General features: G+C 39.8%; 1 protein-coding gene and 1 long non-coding RNA gene across 2 annotated transcripts; both read left to right on the top strand.

Annotated features, from left to right (window-relative positions):
- Nucleotides 1–589: 589 nt before the first annotated feature.
- On the top strand, nucleotides 590–17,503 carry LOC144658040 (uncharacterized). Its single transcript, XM_078518366.1, has 10 exons — nucleotides 590–1,096; nucleotides 1,442–1,695; nucleotides 2,793–3,512; nucleotides 3,957–4,183; nucleotides 4,969–5,181; nucleotides 12,108–12,432; nucleotides 14,268–14,516; nucleotides 15,056–15,775; nucleotides 16,201–16,427; nucleotides 17,281–17,503. Exons 1-10 carry the CDS (start codon nucleotides 757–759, stop codon nucleotides 17,501–17,503), a joined length of 3,498 nt encoding a protein of 1,165 aa, XP_078374492.1. The 5' UTR covers nucleotides 590–756.
- On the top strand, nucleotides 6,668–10,711 carry LOC144656405 (uncharacterized). Its single transcript, XR_013571298.1, has 3 exons — nucleotides 6,668–7,454; nucleotides 8,224–8,344; nucleotides 9,848–10,711. It is a non-coding gene; the product is annotated as an uncharacterized LOC144656405 (long non-coding RNA).
- Nucleotides 17,504–18,917: the final 1,414 nt, after the last annotated feature.

Raw genomic sequence — 18,917 nt, 5'->3', positions numbered from 1 at the left:
GCTTAAAGCTAAAAGGCAAGACCGTATGGCGTTCTGGGTATTCACTACAAATTTGCATATAAGCTTCATTAAGCATCATCGCACGTGGAGAATTCAAAAGTTTGTTTTTTCCTCTCAGGAGGACTTTCTGTAGCTTTACCTTCACTGTCGCTTGGTTCTGAGTTTTGAAAATTCTCCTTAAATTCAGTGTGGCTAAAACCACCTTGTTTCACATGTCTGAAGAAATAGAAAACGTGCAAATTCGCGTTTGTCATGTCATTATATATTTTAGTATTCAGCACGTGCAGTTGCCCTCTTCTTCTACCCATACTGCCTTTCAGTCTTGTCTTTAAGCTTTGATCCGGACAACGTTAATTGAAATAGCTGTATAATGAAAAAAAGTTCCTTAATGATAAATTTCACTTACCCGTTTAATATTCGCCCTCGGTTTACTTGCATCGTACTTCCCCGGCCGTTTTACATTGTTGCTCAATCTTAGTAGTCCGTGATTTTTCTAATCCAGTCCAGTCCAATGAACAGATTTGCGGTAAGGCAATTATGCTAATGTCCGCGAAGACGTCATGCGTGAGTGGTATTAAATTTTAAAGACTTGAAGTCAAATGCTTATATTATGGTGATGTCACTCGTCACTTAAATTCTTACATTTGAATAACCCCCAGATTGATTGATTCTCAAGGTTTTCCTTAATACAGTGACATCTAGGTGGAATGAAAGTTCTACAGAACACTACTGAACATCGGCAAAACATTATTCGACATGAAGTTAGTTCCATATCGAGTTCTGTGCATAACCGTGACCTATATTGTCCTTTTTGCATCGAAATCAACTCTAGGTGAACTCGACGATGGCGAACGTTCCCCCGTCGTGGAGACCGAGTCCGGTGCAGTTGTTGGCAAGATTGAGACTCTTCCACACGGCAAAGTAGTGCACGAGTATCTTGGTATCCCGTATGCTGAACCTCCAGTGGGAGAATTGAGGTTTGCAGCTCCAAAGCCCGTCAAATCTTGGTCAGGAATAAAACAAGCCACGGAGTTCGGCGCCTCGTGTGTTCAGATTGAGTCATTGCCTATTCCTGGGGTAGATAAGACTCAGACAAGTAAGTTTTTGGTTAAGGACACCGAAAAACGATGCTGCGATGCTGCATAACGATCAAGTAGTTAACCTAGTCATTTGTGTGTTAAAATTCAAATTTCAAGGCTCCAGTCTGATAAACTCCTTCGCGGCATTTGTTTGGGCCGTCACGCAACTGTTCTTGCGTGACGAGCTCAAACACATATGATAAAAAAAATAATAAAGGTCTAATCTGAGAAAGATCAGAACAACTAACCGATAAAATATACCGTTGGAAATGGCCTACATGCAAAACTAATTCCGTTAAAAATTTAGAAAATGGAACGTTAAATATTAATTCATACATTTATTTTTTTCCACCCTTACTTAGAGATGAAAAGTGAAGATTGTCTTTTCCTCAATGTGTTTGTCCCATCAAGTATCAAACCCGATGACAAAATGGCGGTTATGGTGTGGATTCATGGCGGCGGATTCAGTTATGGCACTTCTTCAGTTTATCCTGGTGGAGTCTTAGCCACCTTCAATGACGTCATCGTTGTGTCAATCAACTATCGTCTGGGTGTACTTGGCTTCCTAAACATTCCTGGCACTGAATATAAAGGAAATTATGGGATGTTGGATCAGGTAAGTTGCAGCAGAGAAGATCAATTTGATATTATATTGCAGAGAAGAAAAGGGTATTAATAGCTTGTGCCGCAGTATTCATGGGTTAGAGACTGTTGTGAGTGTTTTGGTTACAAATACACGCACGCGCTGGCCGCAAAATGAACACTCGGCGGAGCCGAGTGCAGTATTAAAAATTTCGAGTTCATTCTGAGGCCAGCAAGTGCGTGTTTTTATAAAGAAAACACGAACTAACAGTCTCTTACCCTTTTAATATACAATCTGAGTACACTGCAAGCAAAACACGATTTTAACTAGACTTTTAATGAATAAGAATCTGAGTAGTACATAATTATACAGGCTAAGATCAATAATATAGAAATCCAAAATAAGCTGTAAATAAATAAAGTTTATACATAATAATGTAAAATTGTCCATTAAATTGTTCTTTAGCTGGAGTCGTTCATAAACACAGTCAGCGAGAAGCTTGTTCAAGGCGGGTCGATCGCTTTTACAATTGCAAGCCAGCAAGTCAATCGCACACAAAGAATTCAGCTTCAGTTTACCTTTGAAAATGAAAACACTCCAGCAGGTTGTTTTCTCCTTGGTATTTTTTGGTATTGAATCGTTGATAATTTGAGGAATATCTTTTTCTTCAACTTCTGCGAGCCTTAAAGCTGAACACATTTTCAATAATGCACGATTTTTGTGCATTATCGTCAATAACGCACCGTCGGAGTTTGCTGACGACAGGTAAAGAAAAATCACGTGATCGGTTTTAACCAATGGCGCGCGTGGACAGTGAACGAAGATTGTATATAAAATAGAAGAATAATCTATGAATGGAACATGCATGCTTATAATACTTAGCAGAGGTAGATCGGACATTATAGATTGCATGCATGAGTAACTGGAAAGGCAGCAAGACAATTTTTAGTTTAGGCTTAAAAGGTGAAATGCAAATGCTGATATCAAAACAAGATATAATAAAAACCCTTGAGAATAGGAATCAACTCTCCGAAGGTCCGCATTTATTTTTTAACGGCCAATCAGTCACAATCTGTCATTCGAATGCACAGTGTAAAAATACGCCTAATAGTTGACTTCTATAATTGCAGGTGCAAGCATTAAAGTGGGTTCAAGCCAACATTGCAAGTTTTGGCGGCGATCCCAACAGAGTGACCTTATTTGGCGAAAGTGCAGGAGGAATGAGCGTTTCTCTTCATTTGATCTCGCCATTGTCCAAAGGTTTGTTTCACAGAGCCATTATGCAGAGCGGTGCATCCTCTTCGCCTTTTTGGTGTGGAAAAGTTACTAACACAGGACAGTTAGAACTGTTTGCCAAGCTTATAAACTGTAGCCTGGGACCAAATCATATAGAGTGCGTCCGTCGCAAGACTGCGAAGAAAATCTTAACCGCGCAAGGCGGGTTGACGCGTCCTAAATACAACGGCACGCAAGATGTAATAGCACCTATAGTTGATGGGGACTTTTTACCAGATCTGCCCGAAACCCTGTTCAAAGCAGGTCATTTCCACCCTGATGTTGATATTATTATTGGTTTTAACTCCAACGAAGGTGGTTCTTTTGCAATGATGATACCACCTGAGCAAGTCAAAGATGGAATGAAACCGAACATGTTCGAATCTTTTGTAAAGGATGGTAAATTTAAATATGCTCGAGAGAAAAGTAAGCTTCTGGAAGAAATAATTTTTCTGGAGTACACCAACCATACAGACCCCAAAGACAAAATCGCCGTTCGCCAGGCAATGATGGACTGTTCTGGTCATGCAGGGTTTGTTGCCCCTCCTTTACTGGAGGCCAAAGCGTTGGCGAAGGTTAGAATATAGCTGACATAAAAAAATGTATGAAATTCGTTTTCATATCTGCGTCCTTCCTGCTGAAATGCCATGTAGACTACCTTGTTGGAACCTTAACTTCCATCACCTTCCACCCATATAACGTAATTACTCTGCTAATGTTTCTTCACGTCGGCGGACATTCGAGCTTCCGTAAAAAAACAATTTGCCAAGTTCGCAGCTACATATGAGCAATATACATTTTTGACGCCTTTAAGCAGACACCTCTCGAAAAATACACCTCCTTTCTTGCCCCAAGGTTGTCCACTTATCAGAGGTTCGGTTTTAGGTGTTTAAGGGTAAAACACTTTCTTGTGATCCATTGTTTTGTTATTCAGTAGTTCACTGCTAGAAAGCATAGAGGCAGCCGTGCAATACCGGGAATAATCAGCAACTCTAATTTTTCTTTGAATTTTTAAACAGAACGGAAGAGCACCGTATGTTTATTTGTTCAACCACAGACCGGTCTACACAGTTCTGCCTGACTGGATGGGAGTGGTGCACGCCATGGACATCCCATTTGTGTTTGGTGCACCATTCAAAAACATACATGATCCGTTTGTTACTATGATGGTAACGAAGTACTCAGAGATAGAAAAGGGGCTGAGTTTATTTATGATGAAACTTTGGACGGACTTTGCCAAATACGGGTAAGAACATAACAACAGTTGTAGATGGAGAATACTGTGTTTGTATAAAAAATCTAGGAAGACGAAGTGGCGACGGCAAGTGATTTAGTCACTGCTCAGTCTCAGTGTACAAGTATTCTGGGGCATGAACTTTTTTCAAATCAACAATATCACAAAATATCAAAGTGTATGAATGGGTGTTGTCGCCAGTAGGTAAGGTAGCCTTACGAATGTGTTGAACGATATAAATTGTTTCTGGTGAAAATTCAATCCAGACCTGGCGTGATAGTATTTGGAACACGTGGTCTCTGTTTTATGGTATACTGCACGTGTTCTTATTTGGTGGTAAATGTTCAAGTAACGCATAACACATACTGGGTACGCTGCTAATAAGCCTTTTCTGAAAGGGCTGAACTGGCAACTAAGGAATATCTTATCTTACTTTTATATAGCTGTCCAGACGCTTGCTTAACAGATCACGGTTTTTCCTCCTGGCAGAGTTCAAACTGAAAGCTGCAAAGTACAAATAATGATAACAGAGCCATAGGCAGACTTTTAGCATAGACGAGGCAAGAGGGTGCTAGGGGGGTCTAAGAAAAATCATATCAATCTTGTTCTTAACTGGGACTTATTTTGCTAACTAACCGTACTTGATTTTCTAATTTTGGGTTAAAATCAAGACGAGGCAAGTGCTTCATCTTCCCATTTGCTAACTACGGGCCTGGATAACTGTGCAAGGGACCAATTCAGCTTACGTTCAATAACACACTAAAGCCGAGTAATTTCATAACATTTCTCCCTCCCAGGTCTCCAAATCCACCCGACTCTGGTCCTGCAGTCACGTGGCCTAAGTTTACAGAACAGGAGCAGGAATATCTCGTCCTCGATTTGAAACCGAGGGTGGAGAGAAGATACCAAGCGAAGAGGATGGCGTTTTGGAATGACATGGTCCCTCAAGTACTAGAGTTAACGAAGACGAAGAGGAATAAATCTGATAAAGAAAAAGGCACCAAAGGATGAGCTGTAAAAATTTTGTTCAAATAAAGCTTACAGTTAAGTACGCAGAGTTTTAAGCTATCTATTGTTGCTGTAATAATTGTTTTAGTGAAAGGAGTGAATGGCGTAGAAAGCACCTTCACGGCAAAGCAATGACAGTTGTTACTGTCGTGTCTCTTGAGCCTTCGTGCATGTAAATGGTTTCTTTTTATCAATTGCTGACTCCTCCCCAGTTTTCTTGTTATCGCGTCCTGTACCCATGACTGGGGCAACAACAGTCGTGAGCTTAGAAGCCCGGGAATCGAAGCTGTCTCAACAACATAACTGGAATCTTTGAGTTAGGAACTTTTATTTGCATTTAATTTCACTCCAATTCCAAGATATTCAAAACATTGCGACCGTTATTTTGCAGTTCTTGATATGCTCCTCTGAAAATTGTACTAAAACAATTATTCGCCTCAGGCTCAGTGATTATTGTTGAATAATCACTTTGTGTGGAAGCCAATAGCGCCGGAAATGATATCGGCTCATGAATAGTATTGTGAACAGAAAAGTGACTGTAAAGCCGTCCTGAAAAGGTGCGCGTTGAATAGAAGCTAACACCCTGGAGTACGACAATGTGGGTCCTTCGTCGGCTTTCGTATCATTCCTACATTGGTTTATTAATGATTGACATATTTTTTGGAGCCTTTTCAGGCAGAAAAATTGTGAATGCGTCATAAAAATTCAAAACCCGTTATTATCTGCATCATAATTTGTTTCTGTAGAATTTGTTTCCATTAACGTCCGCTCGACAATACGTCCCTTAATTATTCCCAACTTGTGGTGCCCGTTTTATAAGCCCCAGTCAGACTCTGTAGTTTTTAATGTTAATCATACAGACATTTTGTAGCTTCTACATCTTTTTAGTATTGTATTTTTGATATGAAGTTTTTAGATTTTTTCAATGTATTTTATTATTTTTTTAGTTTTTAAATTATAAAACACTTTTGTCGTAAAACTTTGGCCTGGGAAACTGGGGGATCACTCCTTGTGCATTTGAAACTAAATAAATCACCCTTAGTGCTCGTTTTACTAGCTGTCTTGGTAGTCTGCGCTTCCATAGTCCATCTGCCAATAATCCAGCCCAGGTCAGGAACTCCGCTTGCCTGATGTCGTGCGTATATGCACGAGTGGCAACTGTACTTATGGATATGTCACATGACACGTGTTGCGTGACGTAAAATTTATCATTAGCTCACAGACTGACTGATTCTAAAGGTTTCTTCAGTACAGGTTTATCTAGGTCGAAAGGAAGTCATACCGAAATTTCGACATGATGCTAGTTCCATTTCATAGCGGAGCTCCTCAGCGCGCGCCAGCGCGCGGAGCGGAGCACCATGGGTAATGCGGGTACGAGAGAATTGATGTAAACCCAGGAGGCCGAAAAAATTTGGTGCGTACGCCCGACCGCGCGCGCGTACAGACTCTCGGGGAGGGGGAGGGGAGTCCCAAGGCAACCCAAGCAGAGGGGGGAGGGGGAGACAATCTTCTGCCTCCTTCGTTAACCAGAAATGAGTGAGGTAATCGACTAAGATCTTTGATATTGGACATCCATTTTATGGTCAATTGACAGCTGTCAAAACAACGTATCCGCTGACCAGTATCACATGACCATATCGCGGGCTCAGGTTTAGAACTAGTCAAGGTCGCGTGTTTTTTTGAAGTTGACCGCTGACCAAGTGATAGCATTGCTATTGGTCCGCGGGCGCAAGTACTTTTCCATGGTCAGTCCATTTAGATTTACATGAAGGACAAAGTGAACAACCCGGTCAGTTTGAAAGCTGAACGAAGCACAAGGAGAAACCGAGCAGGAAAAAGAAATGTCTACGTAAATATTTCTCGGTCTACCCCGTCTAAAGGCTTTACACATCATGGAAGTTATGGCAAACGATAAGGGCTTACGGGGAGATCCGAAAAAATGGCACAGGTGGAGAGCGAGCGAGTTTCTACCGTTTCGGCGGCTGACCAGCTCTAGTAATTGAGCTAAACGCAATTAACTGAAGTGAAGGAAAAAAGAAGTGTCAATAGCTACACGGATGGAAAAGGCTGAAATAGACCTTCGCAGATAATTCAAAGGTCGGTGGTGCTGGAGTAAGTTATAATTTATAGCTTACACATATCATGTACTACGCGGTTGGATAATAATACGAAAAACTGCGGCCGCTTCGCCTCCGATTAATTCATGAGCTGGTTGAAAGCTTTGCCCTGCTGAATTGCTGTGAATTGACAAGCATTCTCCGACTTCAAATATGAGGTAACAAACTTTGACTTTACTGAATACACTAAGTCCATGTTTTTTGTGAAAATCTGTAATTATATGCTTACACATGTACTACGCGGTTGGATAATAATAATACGAAAAACTGCGGCCGCTTCGCCTCCGATTAATTCATGAGCTGTTAATGACTTAATGTTTTTATTTAAACTCCCAGCTAAACTTAGTGTTTTAGTTTTTTTAATTCATCTATTTATTCTTATTTACTCGCTGTTGGAATTCGTTTGAACGAACTATTTTAGGGTCGTGGACGAATACGCTAAGAGATCGTTACGTTGCGAATTTCTTGCGTTGACACGTTTTTACCACACCTTAGCAGAAACAAAAAAAAACTCAGTTTATTTCCACATAAAACTATCTTAGTTAATTATTTTGAGTAATTTTATAAAACACAATTGTTCGCTCTACTTGTAATTCATGCCATTTTAGACACTGTATGCAGCTGTGTATGCAAACTTACATTGACTATCACTTAATGACAGTGTTGAATGTGTATCTTTGCAATGGCAATGTTTTTTCTATACAAGTAAGTTAACAAGAAATCTCCAAGTAGAAAAGCTAAATATCCCATTGTAGGAAGGAAGGGTCACTACACTGAGTGTATAAACGAAAGAGGCTAATATTATTATATTTGATGAGATCCATTAAATAAGACATAATTTTTTATAAATTCTTTTTATAAACAGGGCCATTAATTAGAGCTAGTGTGGTGGTTTTTAATAGATTATTATGTCAATCCTTCTTTTAGGTAGTGTTATATTCTGCCATTAAGCCGCAATGAATGAAGAATACCTACTGGCTACAGTCAAGTTTTGTTGAACTTGGTATAGAATGCTCTGTGCAAAGTGGACAACAGCAAAGTAAATCAGGTATCTAGTTTATATTAGTTATAATTGAAATATGTTTTTATTCAGTTTCGTTCTTTTTTTACCCAGCTGCTTTAATCTGCATTTGGTTGCTGCTGATCTTCTTACTTTGTGAAATATTTGCATTCATTATTCAACTCCTCAATGGAGGTTGCCTATTCACCGAGTTAGGATTTCGAGTTGGATTTCGAGTTAGGATTTTGAGTTGGATTTACGAGTTCAATTTTCCAGTTGGATTTCGAGTTGGATTTCGAGTTAAGATTTCGAGTTGGATTTCAAGTTAGGATTTCGAGTTGGATTTTCGAGTTGGATTTCGAGTTAGATTTCGAGTTAGGATTTCGAGTTGGATTTTCAAGTTGCTTACTGTACTAAGCACTCCGGTTAGCCTACTATACACGCCAGTTAGCTTACTATGCACTCCGGTTAGCCTACTACACACTCCTGTTAGCCTACTATTCACTTTGGTTAGCCTACTATGCACTCCAGTTAGCCTGTTTATGGTTAGCTTTCAATAATTGTAATGGGTTTTGCTTTGTCAAAAAAAATCCAACTCGAAATTCTAACTCGAAAATCCAACTCGAAATCCTAACTCGAAAATCCAACTCGAAAATCCAACTCGAAATCCAACTCGAAATCCTTACTCGAAATCCAACTCGAAAATCCAACTCGTAATCCTAACTCAAAAATCCAACTCGAAAATCCAACTCGAAAATCCAACTTGTAATCCTAACTCAAAAATCCAACTCGAAAATCCAACTCAAAAATCCAACTCGAAATCCTAACTCGAAATCCTAACTCGGGAGTTAGTTTGTCTCTCTTCAATGACATTCAAAACAACTACAATGTATTAGTAGACAATTTAAATAATTAATATTTCACTAAAAGTATGTTTTCATGAAATGCCTAGATCTTGTACCAGAAAATATCTATACCCTATCCTCACTGTGGAAGGTTAAATGGTTTGAATGTCACATCCCCTCACAAACTCCTCACAAATTCCAATGTGTGGTTATGGCAGAAATCCATGGCCAGCTCATCCTCAGTGTATGAACCAGTGAAACAAGGCATCAAAGAGCCTCAAAACAACATGGAGCAGGAAAACAATAGCTTCAAAACAGACATTTTTCACAGGTTCTTATACCAAGGAAAACCCAAATATTCAGATCCATCCCATGTAAGGTCAATGGAAGTTCCAAAAGGGCTAGCGGGAGGGAGAGGGGGAGGGGGGTTGATTAAAGGCCAAACCTTTTAATTACCGGTAAGAGGGGGTGTTAGGGTTTGCAGTGATGCTTTGAGTTTATTAAAATATTTAGTTGACTTTGCAGTTATCAGTAAAAAAATAGTCTGTGCTGATCCATCTCTGTTAAATATCTAATGGATCCTTTTGCATCCAGTGGTTTGGCTTCAGTTAAACAAGCTCAAGTTAAGTGTTTTGTTTTATAAATTATTGATATTGATGACAATTAATCAATTTTAATTTAATCTGTGGCATTTGACTTTTTTCAGGGTTAACATGAGTTGCAGAGTTTGCAGTGCCACAGACACAAAAACAGACAAGGACAAGGACATAAATAGAAAACAGGAAAGATTAAATCCAGCTCGATGTTTGGGTGTCGTCATGATGCTATTTTTAAGAGACTAGTAAATTACATGTAAATTAAAATCAAGAAAAGCTGCAAATAAGCAAAATTTAGATTTTAAATGTTAACCTATTTACAGTGTACTTCAGAAAACGACTTCTTGATTGACCTGTCACTTTCACATCTTGTTAGATGTAACAAGGGCATTATGAAGTGATCTTTTCAAAAATATGCAGCGAAAACAGTAACAGCAGAAATGGTGGTAGTTTAAAATTGCTATTTTCAATGTTTTGACTGGTAAGAAACCACATGTGACCAAGCTAAAATCTGTTTGGCCAGTTAACATGACCTGCAAGTGTCCAAATGTTTTGAGCCCTCAACTACACAGGACTTACATGTAGTTGTCTAATTATATGATAAGATCTTTGGTTGACTTTGGGGGAGGTAGTGGAGTTACAAAGCAATGTAATTATTTGAATTTGGATTAGTTATGCTGAAACTGGTGGTACTGTAATTCTAAAGTATAGGTGAGTTTAAAACCGTTATTGCAAGCAATATGCATTACCAATTTCATTCTTATGTATTGTATGCTGTGTACAATTTATAAGAACAGCTATATTTTTAAAATAAGTGAAATATTCTAAAGCCAGATAAAATTTGCAGTATCCATAAGGTACCATGTAGCAACCAAATTGTGACTCACTTGCTTACTTTGTGAACTCCATGACAAATGGGCAACATGACTCCATAAAGATGTGGACAATAATACAAACAAATTTTTAAAAGAGTAGTCAAAGTATTGATGTTATATTTTTTCTTGCATAGTTTTATACACAAGCAGACATGATTCTATTTTTTTTCTGGGTAATCAAATAACAAAACTGAGTTTGAGACTCACAAACAATATTCTAGCTTCCCAGAATTTTTGCTTTTTTTCTGTAAGTGAAGTGAAACCCCTTAAGAGGAAGGGGAGTCAAAAGACATGTAAAAGTGAACAAGGTGCTATCTTCTTTTCTTTTTTTTTTTGGGGGGGGGGGGGTTGGGGATGGGGTGACCCTGTTCGGTGGAATGACAGAATGTCACTTCTTTGTTTCCGGAGTTAGTTAGTTGCTTGTGGTTAGCTTTCACTCCGGTTTGCTTGGAGTTAGCTTGGTTTGGGCAACATGCTGTAAACCATTAGCTATAACCTCTGCCATTTCCATTCAAAATTAAAATATAGGCAAATAGTGAAAATGAAAATGAATAAATGAGTGAATGAAAAAAATTAAAATCAACCTTATTATAAATGTAGATGTTTGTTATTTCCTTTATACTCTAAATGTAAAGTGATTTTTTCTTTCTTTTAAAGCTGGTAAAGCAACAACAAAAATGCCTAATTTGCCATGTGATATGCCTATCTACCCCGACATGCAGCCCTACTCCTCCCTCCTTTTTTTCTACATGAAGGTAACATAATTGCCCGTTTTGCAACATAATTTCCCATCCAGACTTCTTTATGATAATGCTTTCGGTGGAATTATAACATTTTGATTGATTTTGTTTGTTCTCTTATTTGGTGTTGCTGTACACGGTACCCGGAGGGGGGGATGGTACTCCCATATAAGAGCTATACGGGTATGTGCCGCTCAACATGGTATGCTTTTTGCCTCTCTGACTCTGAAACAGGGTATACAAATCACCCTTTTGACTCTGGAACGGGGTTGATTGTTTTCCCAGAATCCTGATTAAACACTATCAAGTATATAGCTATGAAACTCCGCTCCTTTCATCGCTTTATCTCCAAGCCACAGACGAAGTCAAGTGAGAGCTTTGTGATGTACGGTAGTGTTTTTATATCTATCTTCATATATTTCCATTGTGGATATTGCTGGAACAGGGTACCTACTTTGCAGTGTTTGTCTGGAACAGGGTCGCAAATTGAACCTTTTGTCTCTGGAACAGGTCCAGAGTCTCAGCAACTCAACGGCACACCCCCATAGTAAATTTTAGGGAGTACCCCCCCCCCCCCCACCCCCGGACACGGTAAAAAAGAAATAAGGAAAAATATTAATTATTATTTATTAAAAAAATAAAACGAATATAAAATTCTTAGCCTTAAAGTTTTACAATGGCCAGAATTCAGAGTTCAATAAAGTGCAAAATAATTAACTGGGGAGCTCCGCTTTTAGGCTTGCCTAAATTTATATTATCCTGTGCATATCCGTGGCATGTGCTGTTCTTTTGGCATCGAAGTTAACTCGAGCTGAACTCGAAGATGACCAACGTTCCCCCGTTGTGCAGACCGAGTCCGGTGCAGTTGTTGGCAAGATTGAGACTCTTCCACACGGCAAAGCAGTGCACGAGTATCTTGGTATCCCGTATGCTGAACCTCCAGTGGGAGAATTGAGGTTTGCAGCTCCAAAGCCCGTCAAACCTTGGTCTGGAGTGAAACGCGTCACGGAGTATGGCGCCTCGTGTGTTCAGCGTGAGTCATTACCTCTTCCTGGGATCGCTAAGACTCCGCACGGTAAGGTTTCGTAATGAACACCGATTCAAAAAACTGCTGCGATGCTGTATACGATGATGCAGTTAATTACCTTGTCATTTGGAGGTGAAAGGCTCTGAGATAGTATTAGACCATCGTGGGTTCTATTCATGCATACAGAACTGGATAATAGGACATAAGAAAAAACTGAGTTATTGTCACAGTCACGAATAAACGAAAGCATCAGAAACAAAGAGTAGTACATAGTTTGTTCCGAATATTTTGGCTGAAAAACCAAAAATGTTTGGGACGCTCAAAGTGATTACGAAATTCATACCCAGAGCGTGACATGAAACAAACGAAAATAGAGATAGGCGAATAATATGATTAATACATACTAAGGGCCGAATCGCACTAGCGGACAAATTTTGTAACAATTGGTAGATTTCATCATTAATGAGTCACTTGTTACAGAAAACAAGTGCGATTACGTTTTTCGAGACCTAGAACTTGTCCACCATTTCAGGAAAACAAAGAAGCAGTTGTCTTATGATTGGTCCGCGTTGCACGCGCGATACATTTTGTCAAACAATCGCAAAAACAAGTGCGAACGACTTGTTGGACAAGGGCAAATTTTGTCAAAACGGACAAATCTTTAAAGGCGCCGTTGTCCTGCCTTAAGGTCGCGCGGGACCCTTGCTCATTAATAAATTCATTAGCCAAATTTCTTGACGGAGTGCTATCTTGTAAAGCTTTAATTCACTATATTTTGAACATCGATTCCTCTAAAATTTAATAAGGATATTCAGGGATGATGGAATTACATCATGATTGTCCTTTTACTGAGAGATGACCGTTGTCTGTGATGTTACAAGCCCTTAAAAGTTTAACTGCAGATAATGCGATTTTGTGTCCAAGTTTTCAGCTAGAACAGCGCACTAAACTAAATGATTATATAGCACAGTGATAAATCATAACCTCTTTTGTGCTATGGCTAGAACGAAATTTTCGATTTCAAAAACTGCTACAAGTTAATGGCTTCTAAGAGAGTAAAAATGTGAAATCTAAACTTCGAAACGTGCTATCTTCATTTTGAGAAGGAAATTTAAAAATTCGCTCTAGCCATAGCACAGTAAAATACACCAAGTTTATGTTCCTCGCGAATCAACTCTTGAAATTCTATGTCGGCGGAGAAAACTTGGACACAAAATTGCAGGTTTTGAGGCTTCCGAAGAACTTCCGAGTCGATGTTTACAACAACGTGTGCTTTATTTAAAGCTGTGAGTCTAATTATGATAATTCGCTATGTTCCAGCGCACGGGATGCGAGGCTGAGAACAATACCGCGTAATTACTTGTACAAAGAACTCTGAGAAAAAAAATTCTCATGAATATTTCGTTTGTTGTCGGCTTCAGTCGTCGCAGTTCGTGCATACTCTTTAAATAAATACATACATAATGATTTCAAGGGTCCTGCGCGACCTTAAGGTCGCGCAGGACCCTTGCTCATTAATATATTCATTAGCCGAATTTCTTGTTGGAGTGCTATCTTAATGTAAAGCTTTAATTCACTACATTTTGAACATCGATTCCTCTAAAATTTAATGATTGTCCTTTTACTGAGAGATGAACGTTGTCTGTGATGTTACAAGCCCTTTAAAGTTTAACTGAAGATAATGTGATTTTGTGTCCAAGTTGTCAGCTAGCACAGCGCACCAAATTAAATGATTATATAGCCTAGGTGATTCGGTAGATTCGGCCCTAAGGTGCAAATGAATGTGCAAGTGATTATCATTCACATAGTATGACAAATTAACATCGCGCAAAAAAACGGAAACGACAAAAGAAAACCACGATTTATTTTGATTCCCTATTTAGGAAAGATCGGTGAAGATTGCCTTTTCCTCAATGTGTTTGTTCCATCAAATATCAAACCCGATGACAAGATGGCGGTGATGGTGTGGATTCATGGCGGTGGATTTAATTTTGGCACTTCTACAGTTTATCCTGGTGGAGTGTTGGCGAGCTTTAATGACGTCATCGTTGTGTCAATCAACTATCGTCTGGGAATACTTGGCTTCTTAAACATTCCTGGCACTGAATATAAAGGAAATTATGGGATGTTGGATCAGGTACGATGCTGCAAAAATGTCAACTAGTATAGGTGCCTTTTACAGTTGTTATGCGGCCAATTAGTTTTTATGATCTCATTTCATGCACAGTGTCCGCAGAGAATTTTTTACATTTAAAACTTATAAGAAGGAATATTCTTATATCGCTATTCTATGTCGCCTTAAACTCTATTAATGCTGTAAAAGAAATTTAGCGTCAGCTTTCTCATCCACACTGTCCAAGTGAAAGTCACTGGCTCTTGTGACAGGATTCTGTTTCCGCAGAGACTCGTTTACTTCCCAAATTTTTTAACAGTACCACCATTTCTGTGTCACGTGACTCTCCATCAGAGTCACGTGACAGAAGTCACTGCAAAGCCAGCACGAGAACTTTAGCTTGTACAGGCTAAAACAAATGATAATTTTATAAAAGATAAAGAAACGCACGAAATCAATTTCTGACCCTCTACTGGTCCGCAAGTATATTTCATATCCAAATAACAGCGAACCCAATGTGATGATGCAAAACACAATGAATTGATTGACTATTATAATTACAGGTGCTGGCATTAAAGTGGGTTCAAGCCAACATTGCAAGTTTTGGCGGCGATCCCAACAGAGTGACCTTATTTGGTGAAAGCGCAGGAGGAATGAGCGTTTCTCTTCATTTGATCTCGCCATTGTCCAAAGGTTTGTTTCACAGAGCCATTATGCGGAGCGGTGCATCCTCTTCGCCTTTTTACCACGGAAAAGTTACTAGCACAAAGCAGTTAGAACTGTTTGCCAAGCTTATAAACTGTACCCTGGGACCAAATCTTGTAGAGTGCGCCCGTGGCAAGACTATTGAGGATATTGTGACGGTGCAAGGCGGGTTGACGCTTCCTCACTATACGGGAACGCAAGATATAGTAGCACCTATAGTTGATGGCGACTTTTTACCGGATCTGCCTGAAAATCTGTTTAAAGCAGGCCAATTCCACCCTGATGTTGATATTATAACTGGTTTCACCTCCAACGAAGGTGCTCTGTTTGCAATGACATTACCACCTGAGCTCGTCAAGGATGGAATGGAACCAAACATGTTCGAATTTCTTGTAAAGGGTGGAGGATTGATGTATGCCCGGCATAAAAGCAAGATTGTCAAAGAGATGATTTATTTGGAGTACACCAACCACGCAGACCCCAAGAACAAAACCGCCGTCCGCCAGTTGTTTATAGACAGCGTTAGTCACGCATATTTTGTTGCCCCTCCCATACTGGAGGCCAAAGCATTGTCAAAGGTTAGTATATAGCTGATATAGAAAAAACCCTATAAAATTCGTTTTCATATGGGCCTCCTTTCTGAGCGTGTGGTTGGGTCTTCTTCTTCTATTAGTATCTTATCTTTTCCTCCACTGTTGGTTTCTTCTCGTCGGCGGACATCTCTAGCTCCCGTAAGTGAACACTTCACCGCCATATGCATGGTCTCAGCCACTTATGAACACTTCATTTTTATGGGTCTCTCCTAAGCCCAACCCTACTGTAAAGTAAATCATTTTTCTGGCCCAAGGGTGTCCGTAGTTACTGCGAGATAAAACGCTTACTTAAAGAAAGTACTTAATTACGTCCCGGTAGTGCATTGCTAGATAGCACATATATCTCGAGATATCAATCTTGCAATACTAGAAGGTAACCAAAAATTCCATTTTATTCGAATTTTAAACAGAACGGACGAACACCTTTTGTTTATCTGCTCGACCACAAACCGGTGCATACACGTGTGCCTGACTGGATGGGAGTGGTGCACGCTATGGACATCCCATATGTGTTTGGTGCACCTTTCAAGAACATACCTGATCCATTCGTAAATTTGATGGTAGCGAAATACTCAGAGATGGAAAAGGGCCTCAGTTTACATATCATGAAACTGTGGACGGACTTTGCCAAATACGGGTAAGAACATGATTGGAGTTTGTGATTGACAATACTTACTGTTTATGTAGAAAATACAAATACAGAAAGAAGCGGCCACAACGGATTTGGAATAAAACCCAACCAATCGAACATGGCCACTAGTACTGTTTACGACTGTTTTCCTTAAGCTGGGCTAACACGAATACGATCAATAAACTCCAAATACTGTCCACGGAACAACTTTAATCGACGGATAATACGGACGATATACAATCACAATGCGAACTCCGAACCGAACACTAACACTGAAAAGTCTCTTGTTACAAAGTTAATATTCTATAAACCGTGACCGTCACGCAACCTAAAAACTCTTCTAAACAGCCACTGTTCCGTGAAGTTGTCGTTACCCTCTAATCTCACGGTGTAGGTCTATATCAAAGTGTATGGGTGGATGTTGTCCTGAATAGGCAAGGTAGTCTGACAAATGTACTGAATATGAATCCTCGTCTGTCTCCTGGCGTCATATTTGATACCGTGGTGGCGTTTTTGCTATACTCACGCATTCTTACCTGCTTGTTGAAATCAGTTGGCTCTAAGAACCACCGGGTACGCTGTTTATAACTCCATTCTGAATGATCGAGCTAAACTGGTAACTAAGAAATGTCCAAACACATTCGGATATTAGCATACATAGGTAGCATTTACACTTCCTTAGGTGGCTTAAACATTTGCCAAACAGGTGTTATTTTTTTTTCATTGACAGTTCAAACTAGCAAATGCCAAATACAAATGTGGTCACGTGGGACGAGACACACACGCTAGGATGTGGTGATTCAACAGCTCAGAGCAATTCAGCTGCTAACGTTTATGTTGTTACATTTCTCTGTCAAAGGTCTCCAAATCCGCCCGACTCTGCTTCTTCACCAGTCACCTGGCCGCAGTTCACGGAACAGGAGCAGGAATATCTCGTCCTCGATGTGAAACCGAGGGTGGAGAGTAGATACAAAGCAGAGAGAGTGGCATTTTGGAATGAAGTTGTCCCTAAAGTACTAGAGTTGACGAAAACAGAGGAAAAGAAAATTGATGAAGAAAAGGCACTAAAGGATGAGCTGTAAACATATCTGAAAATAAAGTTTGTCAAACGGCCAGGAAAGCATTGGGCATTTTTCTTTCATTTTTATCGACCTGCTTTCGAATCCTTACTTAACGTTACCGGGCAGTGTCGACCGAGATATAAGGAGTTGTTTCCCTTTCTTGACCTGTCTAGTCAGAGGTTTGTCGTGTTTATACCGTACAGCCAACCAATGCAACCATGGTTATTGATATTTTAACAAGAGTTGTCAACTAAAGATTTAGATTTGACCTGCAAAAAGTGACTCTCTATTTAAACTGGGCTAAAATACAAACCCCCCCCCCAGCTTGTTATTTCTGCCAATACCGCCAAGTCTTTTGTTGCAAAATGTGAAGCAGTATTATGATTTGTTAATATGCATGCTACAGATGTTTCTTTGATGAAAACTAACAAGCACGCATTTAACTGTGTGAGCGGGGAAGCCATCAGACAGGGGACAGTTATGGTGTGCTATGAGCTGCATCCGGCATTTTCGTAGCAAAGCGATCAACAACAACAACAACAACAACAACTTTATTTGCACCTATTCATTCAATTATTAGCAAAACAATAAATAAAATAAATAGAGTTAAGTGCATGGCTGCCCAGAATAACCACGATTGGCTAACAAGATTTAGATTTAGATTTCATAGCCGCTCAAGTCACTCTCGGGCGATACTGGTTTCACAGTATACGACGCGACTAGAAGTATTGCCACTATTTCTCGTTGATGTGGTTGAACTTGAACTTGAATACATTATCCCCCCCCCCCCCCCCACCAAACCTTGACAGTACCGAAAAGGCAAAGACCAGACCACAACACCTGGGAACTTCGTGCTACTCTTTACGATAGGTGTGAGTTCTCCTACGTACCCTGCTGACCATAACACTGAAGATGCAGAAGACGGGTCCTAGGGTTTATTATTCTTTTTCAAGAAGACTAGAATTTCTAACTATTTGCAGATGTCATTACATAAGCAGCACAATCTCCTCAGTTATTTTGAAACCTTGACTGTTGGTCCGGTTTGCATGGGAGTCGAACCCGAGACCTCCCTCAAGATACCAAAAAAACAAAGATTAGAATTAAGCGAGACGACGAGCATCCCCTCCCCCCGGGGGGGGGGGGAATCCAGCTCGCTCGCACTGCGCGTTATTGGTCTTTGTTCGCTACTGACAATTTCACGTCCGGCTATTGGGGTGTTCCTTCGTTTACCCACAAAAAGAAAAAACATCATTAAGTGATTAAAATAATGAATCGGATTGAATCGGGCTGGGTTGAACTTTATCCAGACACGGATAGTACATTTTCTCTCTTATACAATAGACACATTTTGTTTGGCGTCTAACACTGTGTTATCTTGGCAGCATTAAGAGTTATTTCTTGGTCTTTCCAGTCAAAGCTCGTCTATTCATGCGAT

This window comes from Oculina patagonica, chromosome 6 (assembly GCF_052425735.1).
Source record: "Oculina patagonica isolate OP01 chromosome 6, crgOcupat, whole genome shotgun sequence".
Lineage (NCBI taxonomy): Eukaryota > Metazoa > Cnidaria > Anthozoa > Scleractinia > Oculinidae > Oculina > Oculina patagonica.
This window is presented reverse-complemented; position numbering and strand designations above follow the sequence as displayed.